At 45.8% G+C, this 17,146-nt stretch overlaps 1 protein-coding gene across 2 annotated transcripts in view; it reads left to right on the forward strand.

The window, feature by feature from the left end:
- Positions 1–17,146, forward strand: part of Megf8 (multiple EGF like domains 8) — a 200,215-nt gene that overhangs the window by 90,908 nt on the left and 92,161 nt on the right. For both annotated transcript variants that reach the window (XM_077648185.1, XM_077648186.1), the window contains exons 21-23: positions 485–772; positions 9,822–9,986; positions 14,388–14,562. In XM_077648185.1, coding sequence (XP_077504311.1) covers positions 485–772; positions 9,822–9,986; positions 14,388–14,562 — 628 coding nt within the window. The remainder of the gene's footprint in view (positions 1–484; positions 773–9,821; positions 9,987–14,387; positions 14,563–17,146) is intronic.

Consider the following 17,146-nt stretch of genomic DNA (forward strand, 5'->3'; position numbering starts at 1 on the left):
AGCAAGGGCTATGAGTTGGGGGGGGTCGACTTTTACGTAGAAACATATGGTAATCGCAAAGTTCGTCAAATAAAACCAGCGCGTTCCTGCAAATTTTTTTGCCTGGGTCCAGTTTGTGTGCTCTGGTTGGTTAATTTGAATATAGGGGAAAAATTTGGGTCATTACTTTTGTGGCCACCCCTCAGACATCACTGTTAAATTTTAGTATTCAACAGTGCAATCACTATAGCTGTATAAATGAAATCTGCATCTTCTGTGTTGTCGTTTCACCATATTAGCTGATTTTAAAGTGAAGTGAAGTAGCTTTAGCCATTATGAATTGCGAAACATCCTTGTGGAGCATTTTTTTATTTGCTTTGTTATATACTGGTATGTTTACTATTTCGGCACAAGTTGATTGGTCCACAGTGCCATTTTGTATTTTTCTTTCATTTTTGTGTCAAAGTGCTGAGAGGTACAAATGTTGGTCATCTTGTGGCTGCAGGGATACCGGCTCTGCCATTGTGGGGACCAGTATGGCGCTGCTGACTGTGGCCAAGCTCTGGTGCCAGGGCAGGTTTCGTGGAGCCTGTTGTTTGAGCTAGAGCGGCTTACTGGGCAGGTCCAAGGAGGTGGCCTAGGGGGCACCTCTGAGCTGCCCCACTCATGCCTGGGCCACTCACTGCTGTCTCTGGAGCCCAACCTACTGTGGCTGTTTGGAGGCATGGACCCCGCCCGGGGTGACAGTGATGAACTCTATGTTTACGACCTTGACTTTGACCGCTGGAAGAAGGTGGGCATGTCAATGTTTTGCACTTTTCTCCTTTTATGGCTGACCCAATAGATCAACATTTGCCGTATTTGCACGATTGTAAGTCGACACGAATGTAAGTTGACCCCCCAAATCACATTTCCGAAAAAAACAAAACAAAAAAACTTCGAGATTGTTTAAGCTTGGCCTTGAATAGTTGAACACGATAGCATTATCCAGCAGCTGCCGTTTATCGCCAGCCGCTTTAGGCTGCCGCACGTGGCCGTGCCTGTGGGCACATTCCAAAACGAAGATGTGTTAGTCACTGGACTACTTGTCCACACTTGCGCCATCGTCCTCACTAGCGCTGCCGTCGTTATCACTGCTGCGGTCCCACAGCACGTCATTCTAACGTCATTGTCCAGTGAAATCCTGCACTTCACAAACAGCCACATCACGACATCACGTGCAACAGCTGAAAATTTTCCTCGCTTCAGCTGCCACACTTGTATCACCCATTGCAAATGTCGAACTTGTGGCCTGGCGTGCAGTTGTTCGTTTCTCCGGTGTAAAGAATGACAGCCATCTTGAATGTAGCCGTGAACAAGCGCCGGTCGCTTACCGTACACGGAGCACAAATGACAACTGACGAAGCACTACATTAAAACTTGTGAAATGTGGCCGGCAGTAGTCAAATACGTCAGAACCAAAGAGAAACCAGAGAAACTACGCGTGAATGGTGTCGGCTCTTCCATCGGCTATTGATACTCCCCGGTGCCGCTGCTGTTACGAGTCGAGTAGGGGTGCCGCTTTGATTGGAACAGCAGCCCTTCCATCAACTATCAACGCTCTCTTGAGTGCCAAGCGCACATTTGAAACTAAAAAAGAAAACTTGTTGGACACTTGAGCTTCCCGTAGAAAGCAATTGCGTTATCGGGCCGCCGCCACTTATCAGCAGCCGCAGTCTGCAGCCACGTGTGGGGAGTGTGGGGTGCCAGTTTACTGTTTATTGATAGCCGCCTCCGGCCGTCGCCCGCAGGGGGGAGGGGATGCCAGTTCTGCGCGTTGACATAGCATCTGCTCAAGGCCAGCACCAAGAGCGATGCGGTGGCGCCGCACAGCAAAAATGCATCCACGCTGTAGCGTGCCCGATATCTTGTTTGGCTCGCCTTTACTTATAGTGCCATGTTTTCATTTTGATTGTAAGTCGACCCCCCCACTTCGGATTTTCAAATTTTGAAAAATAGGTCGACTTACAATCATGTAAATGCGGTAATGTTTCACTAGCTGATAAGTAAATCAGACTGCCGTTATCACTGACTAAGCATCACTTCGCTGTAAAAAGGGACAAATAAAAATCTCATAGAATGATTACGAGTGTGCAACGTGAATGTTTCAGCGTTATGTTCAGTGTGAAACCAGAATTATTACCAGTATGTCGGAGGAAGGCGTCACTTGTATTGCACACATTATAAAGCTCCTCATGATTAAATTTCGCTGCGTGACATGTGCGCAGACCACGGGCAGTGACCGGTTTCATGAGCTCTGCCTGCCTGTGCTGCCCTTGGCATGTCGCCGATGAACGCACGGGCTGGGACAAAGTCTAAACGGGAAAGCGAACATGCTGCTGCAGGAACTGCGCTGCGCCTGCAATACAATAGGCCTGGAACGAGAAGGTCTTCGAAGATGGCAAAACAATAAGAACCGAGAAACAGCCGAAGTAAGCGCTCTGTCGGCATTGGCCTTCGTCATTAGCGACTAAAGCCAAAATCGGCATCGTATCCGGCAATATGCCCTCTGCGGTGGTTTGTGTATCATGAAAGGCGTCTTGCCTGTCATCGAAACGCCATTTGTTTGCACCTTTACGATAGAAAAGTCAGGGTTGCGGTGCGTTTTGCCACAGGTATGCTGATCTCGCCTTGAAATTCACCACCATTTCCTCCTGTGCTCGCCGTCTCCGTGAAGCCGTACGCTTCCCACGCGCTTCGCTGCTGCCTCTTTCCGTATTCGAGACGAAAGACTTGGCACAGATGAGTTCCACGAACTCTGACAACTGTTCAAGTTCGTGTGGCGTAAGACATTCTAGAACAGAACGAATTCGAAACCACGCGGGAACAATGGGCTGACTCGCGCAGAATATCTGTGTCACTAGTTAAGAGGCTCCCTTTAAGCTTGAATTTCGTTTTGTTTGATCAAGTTTTCAATCTCTCCTGCAGTTATGAACTAATGAGGTGCCACTGTACACATTATATGGCGGCTTGGCTATTAAGCAACGAGTGCGAACGAGGTCCGAAAAATCGAGCTGTCAGTTGCGGTGCATCCGAAATTTCAGTCGCTCTTATACTTTGGCTCTATGGGCCATGTCCCGGTGCCGCGAAAAAGTCCGAATAATCAAGCATGTCCGAAAAATCAGGCGCCCAAATTTTCGGTCGTCGACTGTATAACAAGCACCAGATTTTCATGCCTTCAAACCAAATATCTACTCCTTTTCAGAAAATTGTAATCAAGTTCCTGCTGGTTTTGAATTCCGTCCACGTTAGGCCTTTCTGCCTCGCCATCTGCGTTCGGCAACCGCACATATAAATTTCAGGAACACCAAATAGACGTGGGGCCGCAGGATTTCCACTTGCCTCCATACACAAGGTTAACTTATATTAAAGCTTCAGCTTTTCTTACCTCATTCCCTCGCACCCTCATCGGCATCTGCAATGCAGACCTTGGCAACATGCCTAGATGCTATGTTCTGATAACATCATGGCGATTTTATCTTTCGATGGGAGCTCCGGCAGCTGTGATGATCTCAGCGAACTTGGCAGAGCACCAAGACACTGTGCGCCCTGGACAGGGAGCATCAGCGGCGGTTGTGAAGTTGGCATGAGGCTGCCCGGCTGCATCAGTGTGTACTTAGAAAATCTCCACACACAAGGTCACTCCTTTTTTCAGCCCAGTGTCACAGTGAACTCAGTGCGTCTTCTGAACTGACATTTCAGTGTTGGCTAAATCTCAGGTCGGCTGCTTGCTGACAGGACACCTCATATGCTCATGAAGCCTATCAGTAACCATGTCTGCAATGGGCTATACATAGGCTAGGTAGGCAATACAGTATAAATGCGTGTAAGGGCCGCACTTCTTTTTCCAGATTTGAGGGCCAAATTTTGGGGTGCGGCTCATACACGTGATGTGAAGAAAAAAAATTTTTTAAAGTGAAAACACTACAATCAGGGAATGAGCGGCATTTATTCTATGTTCAGTCGTCGCTCGCGGAGTATTCCGACTCCAAGCTGGTGCTGTGCTCTGGTGCATGCTCATCCCACAAGTGGTGCAGCATTTCCGCTGTCGATGCGTAGCTGTTCCGCGCTTCCATCACTTAGCAGAGCCGCTCTTCTTCCAGTTCAGGAAACTTGCACGGCTTCCCTCGGAAAGCGCGCTTTTTACAGCTTGTGTTCCTCAGTGCATCCTTTTGGTTGCACCATCTTCGGATGCACTTCTCGGCCACGTCAAATTTCTTGCCCGCCGCACGCTTGCCGTGTTCGACAGCAAACTCTCAGCCGTGTAGCTGTTAAGGTGCTTGCCTTATCGTGCTAAAACTGCAACACTCGCGACAGCGCACAAAAGCCACAACGACGGCGCACTACCACGCTACCACAACTCCCATGCCTTTGACAGCCGCAAAAGGGTGGAGCTGGTGATACTGATGCCGACGTGGATAGCGGGAGCTCGCAACAGAGGAAAAAGTTGATGGTGATGATAAGCCGCCGCCTCGGGTGCCATCCATGGGTGGCACTTGAAAGCTCCTGTGTACATACATTGCCTCCGCGATCAAGTGCGCCGTTGCTCATAGCCGGAGCTGATCGCGGAGGCCACGGCATGTGCATTTCGAAGGCTATTCCCGCGCGAGTCGTGGAAAGTTTGGGTGCGCCCCTTACACGGATATTATTTTTCAGTAATATTCCTTCGTGTAAACGGGGCGCGGCCCATACACGCGTGCGACCCTTACATGCGTTTATACGGTATCAATAATATCATTGCACAAGAAATGCTGAGCTACCATTTTGTGGCTCTAATGACAATAGAGCATTGCTGGTGTAGTTTCATTTTTGTACTCGATTTTAATGTGCAGGTCATTTTTAGGCGATTTTTCTCGAAAAAAAAAAGGTGTGCATTAGAATCAAGTAATTACAGTACGAAAAAAAAAGGTGTGCATTAGAATCAAGTAAATACAGTATCACTACAGTAATGACGCTTCGTAGGCAAATGCACAAGGCACCACTAACATGTCTGTTGTGCTAGAAACGTTAGACTGTGGCAGCCATGTACATTCAAAATCCAGTGGCATGGATAGGAGGAATGCGGTACTTCCATGGTTTTTGTGGCTTCCTCTGTGCATTGCAGTATAAATTAGTCCCGACGGCGCATGCCAGGCTATGATTCCGTGGTGCTCTCTTTGCGCAGCATGGACCAGCACTTGCGGACAACACTGACGCAGCTCAGCGAGGGAAAGAGCTAAGAGCAGCTAACGCTGCAAATGTATAGATGTCAAAAGAAATGAGAGAAGCCAGCAGGGCAGAATTAGGTTACATTTGTCCACAACTCTCGCTCAAGCCTGTTTTCTTGATTCTAACTATGAGACATCATTCCGGCTTACAGCAACACGGACGAAGAGAGTACCGTAAAAACCGGACTATAGGTCAGACCGGAATATAGGTCGGCCTCCCAACTAACCAATTCTAAAAATGAAAAAATCTTTTTCAATGAAAAATGTACTGAAAGTCACCCTTACCTTGAAACAAATGCGACTCAACAGGTTGCACAATGGTGAGAGTATTTATTCTCATTTAAATGCTGCTCATATGTACACCCGGCCAATTTTTTTAACAGTATCACGTGCCCATTGACCCACGTGTTTGTCATCACCTTATCATTACGGCATGGAGTGGCAAAGACAAACAAGGTACGCGCATGTGTACACATGCGCTTACTCTCCCTTCTTTCACCGCTCCTAGCCGTGATCTCTTTCGCTTTCACGCGGATGCATTCGGCAGTCACAGGCAGCGATCTTGCACGCAGCACAACCTTTCCTTCCAATTCTGGATACGCTATGGTCCGCTCACAGAATGATGTTTCCTTCTGGTTGCTGCAAGTTGTAACATGCAGCTTCTGCCCCCGCCAGCACCGAATGCCCTTTTCAGATACTCCAAATTTGCGCTGTTCCGCCAGGTTACCGTGAGCTTCCGCGTACTCAGTCACGTTTTTCTTGAAGGCGACGGTGAATTGCCATCGGGTTCCCCTCATTTTGAAACAAAATGTGAAAAAGCAGCCTTTAACCAAAATAGCTTTGTAACAACGGAAACGCAAAATTGAGGCACCGCAACGTCGACACGCCGTACTGCTGCTGATGGTGAAGGTGATGGAGGCTGTTGACTTCAGCCGCCCACTGTTGCAAGACTTGCATAGTTTTCTGCCAATGACTGGTGTGTAAGAGGGGGGTCTGCTTTTTGCCATGGTTCTTTGAAAAAAAGTTCGACCTATATTCCAGTTTTTACGGTAGACACCATGGACATCGGCACCCATGGTGTCTACTCTCTTTGTCCGTGTGTTTCTGGGCACTGGACTGATGTCTCATAATTATAACAAGAACCAACTAGCCCAGCTCTCTACGCTTAGCCATATTCTGGATTCTAATTTATTTGTCTGGTGTGGTGTGTTTTTTTAATGCTGCTCGTTACGTGGGCTGGTTCTGTCGTCCTCCTAGGTCATTTTGGCACAGGGCATGTGCAGTATTGATATACAATAGTACAAACAATTGAGTGTTCACTGCCACTGCTGAGGAGAAGACCTTTGAACAGGCTAAGAGCCAAGCCAACAACGTTTAATTTTCTTAGGGCATTTTGTTTTTTCCCCGTGCACACTTTTATACTTTCTCAATTTGGCTTCATTTTCTGGCACCAGTTCACAGCATTCTGCTGCTGGTACAAACTTCAAGCGGATTAAGTTCAGCACCCTTTTAACAAAGACGTCATCACCTTTCCAGCAAATACGGAGCACGGCATGCACTACTGGGCCTCCATTTGATCAAATCAAGCTCTCTGTTGTGCTGCTCAGGAACTGAACTAAATGTTGGAGTGTAGCACTGCTAAGCTAGGGCAGAAATTGTAATTTAATTGAGTCATTTTGTCTGTGCTTGTTGCTCCACTTGCAGAAGTACTATTTGGCTGAATGTAGCCAGAATTATAGTGTATCATCTGTCACCATAAATATAAAGGCTACAGTTGTCTTGGCCTTACAAGGTGTATATATATATATATATATATATATATATATATATATATATATATATATATATATATATATATATATATATATATATATATATATATACACAACGTTTATATTTTCTTGCAATAGACTACTCTAAAAGTGTGGATCATATTGGCCGAAAATTATTGAGATGATCTGGTACTCTACACTGTGAAGATAGCTTTTCTATGCAGCAAACACCTTTGACATTTGTTCAAATGGCTGTCCACAAATCTAAAAAGTTTCAGCCGCACAGTTATCTTAGACGCATGTTCGTACCTATTGAAAAAAACCACAAAATGTAAGGGAATCCAGAAAACCTGGAAAGCCGATTGAAAACGTGGGCAGTCATGATTACTAGAAGTCGCCTTTTCAAACAAAAAAACACATTAGCTGGCAGAAAGGCGTAGTCATGCTTCGTTAATATGGAAGACTCGAACTATTGACAGTTCTTCTGAGGGCCAAACTTTTTAATGTAGGTATATACGTTTTGTTAATATGGAAACTCGCCGTCCAGACAGTGGACAGGGTAAAAATGCACAGAGCCCATTGGGGCGCACATATTTTTGCCGTATTAATATCAAAAACGGGCACAAGCGAACAGCAGTGTGAAAGCGCCTTTTCGTCTACCGCATTGCATGAATCACTGTGAAGAGAACTCTGCACTTTGTGCTACAGTGAAAGCCGCGGTCTGCAGCTGTCAGCATCTTGAAACAATGAAGCAGCGCAACTAAAACAAAGTACCAGAGAAAGGAAAGTCACGTACATGTCTTTTCTTTCCCTGGTCTTTCATTTGAGTTGCACTGTTTCTTTCAAGATGCAATACCAACTTGCTCACTATGCTATGTCTCATGGACTGCTAGGCACTTCAGCCTGCAGCACAAAATTTGAAACATAGGCACAGGGGGGTCAAGCGTGCAGTGGCTCCCCTAATAGACATGGAGGAAGGGGCACAGATTTTGTCCTATATTCTTCCCTGATGCCCAGAAGGCATGAACAGGCACCGCCATGAACTTTTGCCCCCGCTCTTATAGAGAGGCCTGTGTACGCCTGTGCAGTCTGTGCTGTCAAGATTTTGTTTAATTTACATTTCACTGCCCACCGCTGTGCAGAAAAATAGACCTTAGTCAACGTGTTTTTTTATAGTTTTTTTCTTCATAATTCATTAGTACGGACGACTCGCTGTGTGGACTATTTTCCTCGAGAAGTTTCAAAGTGACCATATTAATGGGGCACAACTGTACTTAGGTAGTGTGTCAAGTAAGAGGTGGTGTATATTATGGGTTTTCGTGAGCTTGTATGGCCTGGTGCCTATATTATGATATTTCAGCAGGCATGTGCACACTGATTTACAGCTTTTCCAGTATAAAGCAGTGCATAACATGGCCAGAAAAAAACCTTCAGCATGTGCACTCACTGGAACATTGCATTGATTCAGCTATGTGTTTTAGTGATCTGAATAGAACTAAAGGAAAGTTGGAAAATTCAAGGAATAAACAAATATATTGGTAGGCACTCGTGACTACCTGTAGATTACAGTCCAAATATGAATAAGTGTGGTCTTTTCTAGCATCATTGTCATGACCTGAGTGCAGTGATTAACCTGTGGTTGATACAGACAAGCGTCATGTTTGTGAACAAAGGTGGCACTGTGGTCAGCAGCATTGCGGGGTGTAGGCAAAAACGCAGCGTGCCTACACTGCGCCAAGCGATACTGCCTCCGAAACCAACTCGCTACACAAATGTTTCAAAGCGTACGTGTCTCTTCTGACTAGAAAGATTTTCGTAGATGCCCGGAGAGTAGTACATCACTTTTTCAACCTGTTCACTTGACGGAATTACCTGGCGGAGCGCTGCATCAGCTTCCTTCTCCGCTCTTAGTTGGCAGCAACAGTGCGGCTATGGCGGACGACTGTACATTAGCTGATTAAACAAAAACGAGAAAGCAGCATGTAGATAGGGAAACTAATTGTCTACAGTCTCAACTTGTGGACCGATACAGCATACTTGATTGCTAAGTGTAAGAAATAGTTCAACGCAGCTGTTTTTGTTTTGTTTTGTGTGAAGAAATGCCCAGGGCGCAATGCGGGTGAGGGGCATCTGCAAAGGTCTCCCTGCGTTCAACTTAGATCACGCGCACAAGGAATATCGTGTGTAAACTTCTCATTAGAGCCCGACAGAAAGCAAATGAGTTGCAAGTGTTGATTCTTGAGAACCCGACAGAAAGCAAATGAGTTGCAATCGCTGATTCTTGCACTGTTCGCTACGCGACCGAAGAGCAACCATGCAGATTAAGAGATGCAAACTATAATATTTAGATGCAGAAATGAAATACTAGCCACGCAACCAATTCGTTGCTGAACTTGTCCCGCTCCACGCCCACTGCCCATCGCCTTCGCCCCGATCTGACTGCGATAAACTTGTGGAACTTTATGCTGCTGCATTCCTTCAGCATTGTGGCTGGACCAATCACACCACAACTCCATGGCATATCGCGAATTACGTTTTAAAAAAACGCAAGCGTGGAATACCCAAGGTGCATGGTACCGCCTTTTTGCCTACACTACGAATGTCACTGCTGACACCAGCGCCGCTGCATCTCCTTGACGTCACGGCCTGATGCTTGTCTATAAGCTAGATAATACGAGGTGAGCATATCTGGTATATTCATTAACGCCTGCATTAAAAGTTATTGTAAGCCACAAAATGCCATCACTTTGTCGTAGGAACTGTGATAGAAGAGGCACAGGAACCTTTGTTCAATGTCCAGAGTGTCTGGTTTCTCGTGTTTCAGCTGAACGTGTCACGTGAGGTGGGCCAGGCTCCCACGGCTCGTCGCTTCCATGGTGCTGCAATGGTAGCTGGCAGCATGTACATCTTCGGTGGCCTTAATGCAACAGGCGTTCTTGGTGACTTCTGGAAATTTGTCACAGACCTTTATACCTGGACTCGCATTCCGGTAAGTGGGAGTGGAGCCATTAGATTTCAGCTGATAATCTCATTTCATGTGTTAATCACATTAGTTAAGTTACCTGGCCTGCCACTGCATGTTAACCCTTGTTAACTCGAAGATGTAAAAGTGGACAAAAAAATCTAGATAAACGGAATTCCGAAATAAGCAAGGTACCAAATTACTCAGTGTATTGATTGTGCATTATAAAACCTCAAGCTTTTTACCTAGCATTATCTTGCAACACAAAGACCACTATGCAATCCGTGCTCTTGAATTCGCTGGCCAATTTTTCAGAAAAGACTCAGCTGGTCTTGAGAAATTGTCTGAAAAATCAGGCAGCTCAAAAAATCCGCTAACTAAAAAATGGAAGTACTATGGTGATAAAACCAGCCTGAAAAATCGTGAATTCTGCCATTTCCAGGGATACTCTTGCTAGTGATAATATTAGAAAATCGCGAATTCTGCCTTTTCCAAGGGTATGCTTGCTGGTGATGATGTTGTTACGTGGCAGCCAGACGAACAATGAGACGAGATGACTGATGGCAATGAGATGATATAATAATTTCTGGCCTAGTGCGACCGCTCCTTCCTACGTCACTGGTAGCTTCGTCTTCTTCATCACATGGCCACCGAGCGATCGTCCCGACATGCGAAATGGTGATGGGCTTCAGCAACGGCAAAACAGAAATGGCAAGTTGGTGAAGTGCTGGCCGCCGCAATGAGAGAGATGGGTGAATGAGCTCTGGTCCACGAAGCTTCTGGGCCGCAGGTTGCCAGGAGCCGACGGCCAAGGCCCCAGGACACACCGAATGCTGGGTAGGGGAACGATGTCTTCACCTGTGGGCAGCACCTTGGGTCGGTCAGGTCATAGGCTCTGGTCACAGCAGCGTCGTCATTTCATTCTGGTCATGGCAGCATCGTCACTTCGTTGTGTCTTCAGGTTGGTGTGGGGGCCGGGGCTGGGTTACAGCCGGGTGGTGCGGACCAGGTACACATGGCCGATGACCACGGTAGGTGCAGTACGCCGAAGCTGTGGGAACAGGATTGTTATGGTTACCCCGTACCTCCACCAAATGTTACGTGGCGGCCAGCCGAAGAACGAGACAAGATAACTGATGGCAATGAGATGATTTAATGTCCACTGGCCTTGCGCGAGCGCTCCGTCCCACTCCACTGCCAGCTTCGTCTTCTTCGTCACAATATTAGCATGTATTTGAGTTCGAGTTGTGCCTTCGTCTTGGCCACATATGTGCCGCAAGTGCATCACAACATACGCGCCTCACTGCCTGACATGCGAGGCACGGACAGAGTTCGTTCCCCTAACAAAAGTCGTGAAGGCTGGTAGAGGGAACTCTCGGAAAGAAGCAAGCGCCTCTAACTACCTCCCTCCCCTCCTTTCCCCAACATGTCCTCCTAGCCGCCCACACACCAGAGTAGCGCTGGGCTGGAGGGGAGCTACGCCTGTGCGCCACTGCCGCTAGCCTGGCTGTGAACTGGATTAGTGGCGTGGCGGTGCCGTTTGAGCAGCGGTGGATGCGGCTGCTGTCCCATTATCAACACGATCAGCTATCCAGGATTGCGCATCTTTTATAAATTAGGCTGGTAGGAATGAAGAGCGCGTAATTAACTCGGGTGTCTACAATGAATTATAGAAATTGCCAAGCCTATCCAACCCAATCCGCCTGATTGAATCTGTCTGAATTCAAGATGGTGCTCCCCCTGGAGACAGCAACAGTGAACACTCAACCGTTTATGTCAGTGATGTGCACTGGCATTTATGTTAGGTCAGAAAATCTGACTTTCAAACTTGACGGCGTTTTTCTGGCCTCTAATTTGGTCTGAAAAATCTTGCTCTACAGGGTCCAAAATACAATTCGTGAATATGTAGATTGTTTTATGAGGTGCATGATGGTTTCTCAAGTAAAAGTCCAAATTATCACACAAGTTCAAAATATTGGAGCCCAAAAAATCAATCGACAACTGTAAAATTATCAGTCTGATCTGTGCTACGCCTAGATTATTCCACTGCAGGAGTGCATGCATATTGACCACCCATGTTCTGTTGCCATAAACAAACAACAATTTTTGAGGAAACTTACTTTTAATCACATGCCAGCCAGTGCACACATGCTCATTAATCCCAAGATACCGGAGTTCCGGCCACCTCGCGGACAAGTGGCGTCATCTGGCGCCACCACCGTGATTCTTGTTTGGACAGCTGTGCACCGCATGGCGGTGGCAATCCTTGGCACCGGGATGCACGCGCTAGATTATCTCTCAGACTAAGAACCTTGTGCCTTCGCAATGTCGTTATTGTAGATAGTGCTTAAAAAAAAGCCGTTCGCAGTTAGTACTGCTTCACTTGATGATATTTGAAGTAATACTTACAACAACAACACACGAGAATTTTTGGAACTCCTCTGAGCCTCACTAGGGCACCTATGGATGTCCTGTAGCCTTGGTGGACGGAACTGTGACGTGCAATGGAAGTTGAAAATGTAGCCGTTAAATGCATTCCTGCATTAATAAAATTAGTTGTGTGTTGTGGCTAGGCAGCACAAGGAACTCTTCCCACAAAGAAGCGCTTGGGAGCCATGAACATGTAGCAATGGTGCAGTTGTTAGGGCAGTTAGCAGCATTGGCAATGGCTGCCGCCATCTCTGGTGCAGCTTAGATAACGCTGCTACCCACAAGGAGGTAGGGAAGATGGAGGTGACCACCCCTTTACATATGCCCTCTTCCTTGGTCTGCCCGGCCATCACTGGCCTGGGAAACAGACTCTGTCCTCGCCCCATGCCAATGCCATGAATTTGCAAAGCTGAGGGCAGTATGAAATTGAGTGAACTGTAAAGTGGTACAGAGTGGCGACGAGGGGCACACAATGTTGCTTGCTAGTGCAGTCTTTCTCGTTGGTTCATGGCGTGGTCACTTCATGACCTGTATGCTAGCCAAACTGCTTGGTGTTGGCCGGATTTCAAGATGTTCAAATTTAGTCACAAGAACTCTTCAAGATAAGGAGCAACACATGGCACCTTTTGGAGTTTGCTGTGTGCCATGAAAAATATTCGACTTCTCTTATATTTTTAGATATGTAAGTTTGAGGTGAGTGTTTGCAGTACCTAATTGTGAAAGTGAAATCCGTGGCTATTGATTTTTCTGGTGCTAACTTCATCTGTTGCATTAGTTTTACCTGATGAGATTGTTACTCCTTCTGACTTATCCACTTTCATTGTGTGCTTTGTGGATTTTTTACGTGGCCATGTTGTCTCGCGACTACGTGCCTTTAATTAACTTTTTTTTTTTTCCAAGCCTGCATCCTTCTTTGCTTTGCCACTGATGATGATGATAGCAAGTTTGCAGACTTGATTCCAGCCACGATGGCCACATATCAGGGGAGGTGGTACCATATCTATATATGTATATAACGCGAGGGCAGAATTTATGCCTTCGAGAAAATAAAAAAATATTACGATTATAACATGATCTCGGTTTTTTCAAGGCAACTAAAGCCGAGGGCTCAGAAAAGTGAAGGTAGCACGCAAAAATACTGAAACAACTGATTGATAGGCAACACTTCTGAAATGCACGCAACATCATTGTGTGCAGCCTCTGGCACGTTAATGCTCACGCTCTCCCATACAGCAGTGGCTGCTGTCATCGCTGTAACACTGCTGCTACGATTTTCGTGCTGCCCAGTTCTGTGCTCATTCGTCCTTCTTTCTTTCCCTATTCCAGAGCACTCTTTCAGTGACTTCTGTTTCTTGATGACCTATTCCATTTTATTTCCATGTGCATAGCCACCTCCTCCTCTGCCCATGCGCGCACACGCAGCCTCAGGGCCATCGAAAAGCTGGTGTCTCCTTGCAGCTTACATGTCTGGTGGTGTAGCTCACCATAAATACCTGAAGGAGCAGCGAGGAAAAAATTGGATCCGAATATAACACAATATGCTTTCTGAAACCAGCAAACTATGTGAAGAAAAACTCACTATATGTTTGTGTAAATATGGTATGCAAAATCTTCGTCTGCTAAGATTATCTAGCACAAAAAATAAGCCGAGATTGTTGGAATTAATTCGGAGCTCTCCGCTACAGTGACCCTCGTAGTCCACAATGTAGATTTGGCTCATAAAATTCTAGCTACTCTTAATGATTAAAACCTTTATAGTTGGGCAGACATGAGGGTGTGAACAAATGAGAAAGTGTGAGCTAAGGCAGTATATGAGTTTGTGATAGATCAGATTAACGATTGAGTGAATGAATGACTAGGCTCCTTGAATGAAACATTGTTACATGCTGTTCTGTGCACATGTGTACATGCCTAGTGCACACATTAATAGGCTTGAATATGAGACTGCTGTGTCTGTAATCTAATCGTGTAATCTTCTTGTGTGTACGTGGGGCACAGACTACCCCAGATGTTCCAGCCTTGGCAGGTCTCACACTGACCAATGTGGACAACCAGCAGCTGGTGCTCATTGGAGGGTTTTCTCCAGAGTATGGATTCCAGGACAAAACGCTTGCCTACAGCATTGAGGCGATGGACTGGCGTGTCCTCAACACCACGGGCACTGTTCCCATTGGTAGGCAGTCAATTTACCATTTTGGAAAGAGAGGTCTGGTTTGAAACTTTTAATAATCTTTCCCCATCATTTCTAATGAAAAGATTTTTGGATGTATTGAAAAAGTATTGCACTTTAAAAAAAAAAAAACAAAGCTTATGAACAATTCATTCATTACTCATTGTTTTTAACTTATCTTAAGATGCACAATGGTTGTATGTCTGCTATTTTGGAGCTTGGGTATGAAATAAAATCATGGCAACTGTTTGTTTATTGATGACTTCCTTGGGAGCCACAGTTTGCATTTCAATTCTGCTGTGGTCACTTTAGCTGTTGTGGATTCTGCTTGAGGATACAGAGTGGTTAGGTGCATGCGACCTGTATGCCTGGCTCCCACCAACCTGCAGCCACACTGAAGCACTACGAAATGCTTTTAGGGATGTGTGAGTTAATTACTTATTTGCTTAAATCAAATTAAAATTGAATAGTTCTAAACTGATAGAAGAGGAGTTGAATTTGAAATGAAATGTAAATGCTAAAAATTGCTCTTTCGGTGTGCAGAAACAATACATAAATAGGAGCTTCTGCTCCTAAATACAGTCGGACCACATCACAAGGGACTCGCATCGTCCAGAAAAATATGTCCGTTGTATCTGGAGTATGCTGCATGCGAAACAAGGGGAGCGGCACAAAAATAAAAAATCCTTTTGCAGTGCTAGTTCACGAAAAGTTGTTTGTTATTTTGAAGGGAACTAAGCACTCAAGGACTGCTTCAGTCATTTAAACAAACCTACAGTTATTTTGCACTGCATTTCTAGTATGTAAGTGCAGAACTTCAGCAGAACAGTTGTCTTGCTGCTCTAGGAATGACTTGATTGTCTCAGTGTGCTGAATGGCATTGTGCAAACTCACTTTCACAAAAATGTGTCTTATGCCATACAACTTAAGTGATGAAGGACTACCATGATCATTTTAAGTGAACCTGCAGTTACTTTTCAGTGCATTTATATAAGCTGCAGAACTTCAACAGAGCGGTCGTCTTGCTGCATTGGGAATTATACTTTTACACCTTCGATGTGCTGAATATCATCATGTGAGCTCAGTTTAACCTCGGGTTCGCCATGTTCATTGTTACCTTCATCGTATCGTGAAGTTCACACTTCTGTTAGGGCTCCTTGCATGACAGGGGAGTGGGCTCCATTGTGAAGGCTTCCTTGGTGATGAGTTGTAACACATCACAAATGTCCGCTGTAAAAGTTACTCTGGACCAATTTTTGCCCCAGATTCAGTCCACTGTAGTCAATAATCGGTTATAATGGGGTCTGTTAAAGCCGAAATAAACCGAAACGCACTGGACTTAGAATGCATTCTTGAGGGAAACAGCACAAACGATGGAAATAAAAAAGGAAAAAACACATGACGAGCCTGTGTTACTCCCTCTTTCATCCCCGTCTTTTGCGCTGTTACCCTCAAGAATGTATAACAGACTTGCCCGTTCAGCAATAGTATTAAAATATTCAGGGGCTACTTTGTTGACCTAAAGTGCGGTGAGGCAAAAGCCTTTAGCGCAGTGTTGCTGCTTGTGTCACTGACGTATGGTTAAGATGTTAATTAAGTACACAATTGTTTGTGAATCTTAAATGCTGGAGACACTGGAGGGCATTTGGGAGGCATCCATCTGATTCGACGCCTTTCTGGAAACACTCTCCAGCGTCCTAGACAAGGAAAACTACAACCTTTGTCCGTAAAGTTCCGAGACTGAGTCCATTGAAAAAAATGTGCTTGACATTGAAATAATTTGTGCAGCACCCCTTCGAAATAGTCTCTCTTGCAGTCTATACACAGCTTCCAACGCTTCTTGAGGTCTTGGAAACAGTTGGAAAACGCTTCTTTTGGCAGGGCTGTCAGCTTCTTTGTCATGGCGTCTTGAATGGCCTCCACGCTCCCCATCCAGCGAACTTTTAGGGCTCTCCTCACACGAGGAAACAGGAAAAAATTGCATGGGGAGAGGCCAGGCGAGTATGGCGGATGGGGAAGTACGGTGATGCTGTGCTTGGCGAGAAATGCAGCAATGTGCAGCCTTGCGTTATCGTGGAGAAGGCTCCATTGTCCAGATGCCCATTAGGGCGACGGCGTCGCAGTACATCACGCATGTGCTGGAGCACACAAATATAAAACTCCTGATTCGCTGTCTGCCCTTGTGGGACGAACTCATGGCGTATGACACCACTCGCGTCGAAAAAACTATCAGCATCGACTTTGTTTTGTTCTTCTGTCGCCGCACCTTTCTCGACGCCAGAGAGCTTGTGGATGGCCATTCAGCGCTCTGGCTCTTTATTTGAGTATTGTATTGAAAACACCATTTTTCGTCTTTAGCAATGATGCTGTCGACGAATGCAGCACCCTTCTCTGCCTCAGAGAGCAAATCAGCGCTCACTGATGCCCGCATGTCCTTCTGGTCCTGTGTGAGGGAGTGCGGCACATGTCTGGCATTCAGCTTTTGTTTCCCCAAGTTCTCACGCAAAATTTGGTAGCATGTTGTCGTACTAATGTCGAGAGCATCTGGTAGCATGCGGGCTTTAATGGTGTGGTGTTGCTGTATGAT

Source organism: Amblyomma americanum, chromosome 1 (assembly GCF_052857255.1).
Source record: "Amblyomma americanum isolate KBUSLIRL-KWMA chromosome 1, ASM5285725v1, whole genome shotgun sequence".
Lineage (NCBI taxonomy): Eukaryota > Metazoa > Arthropoda > Arachnida > Ixodida > Ixodidae > Amblyomma > Amblyomma americanum.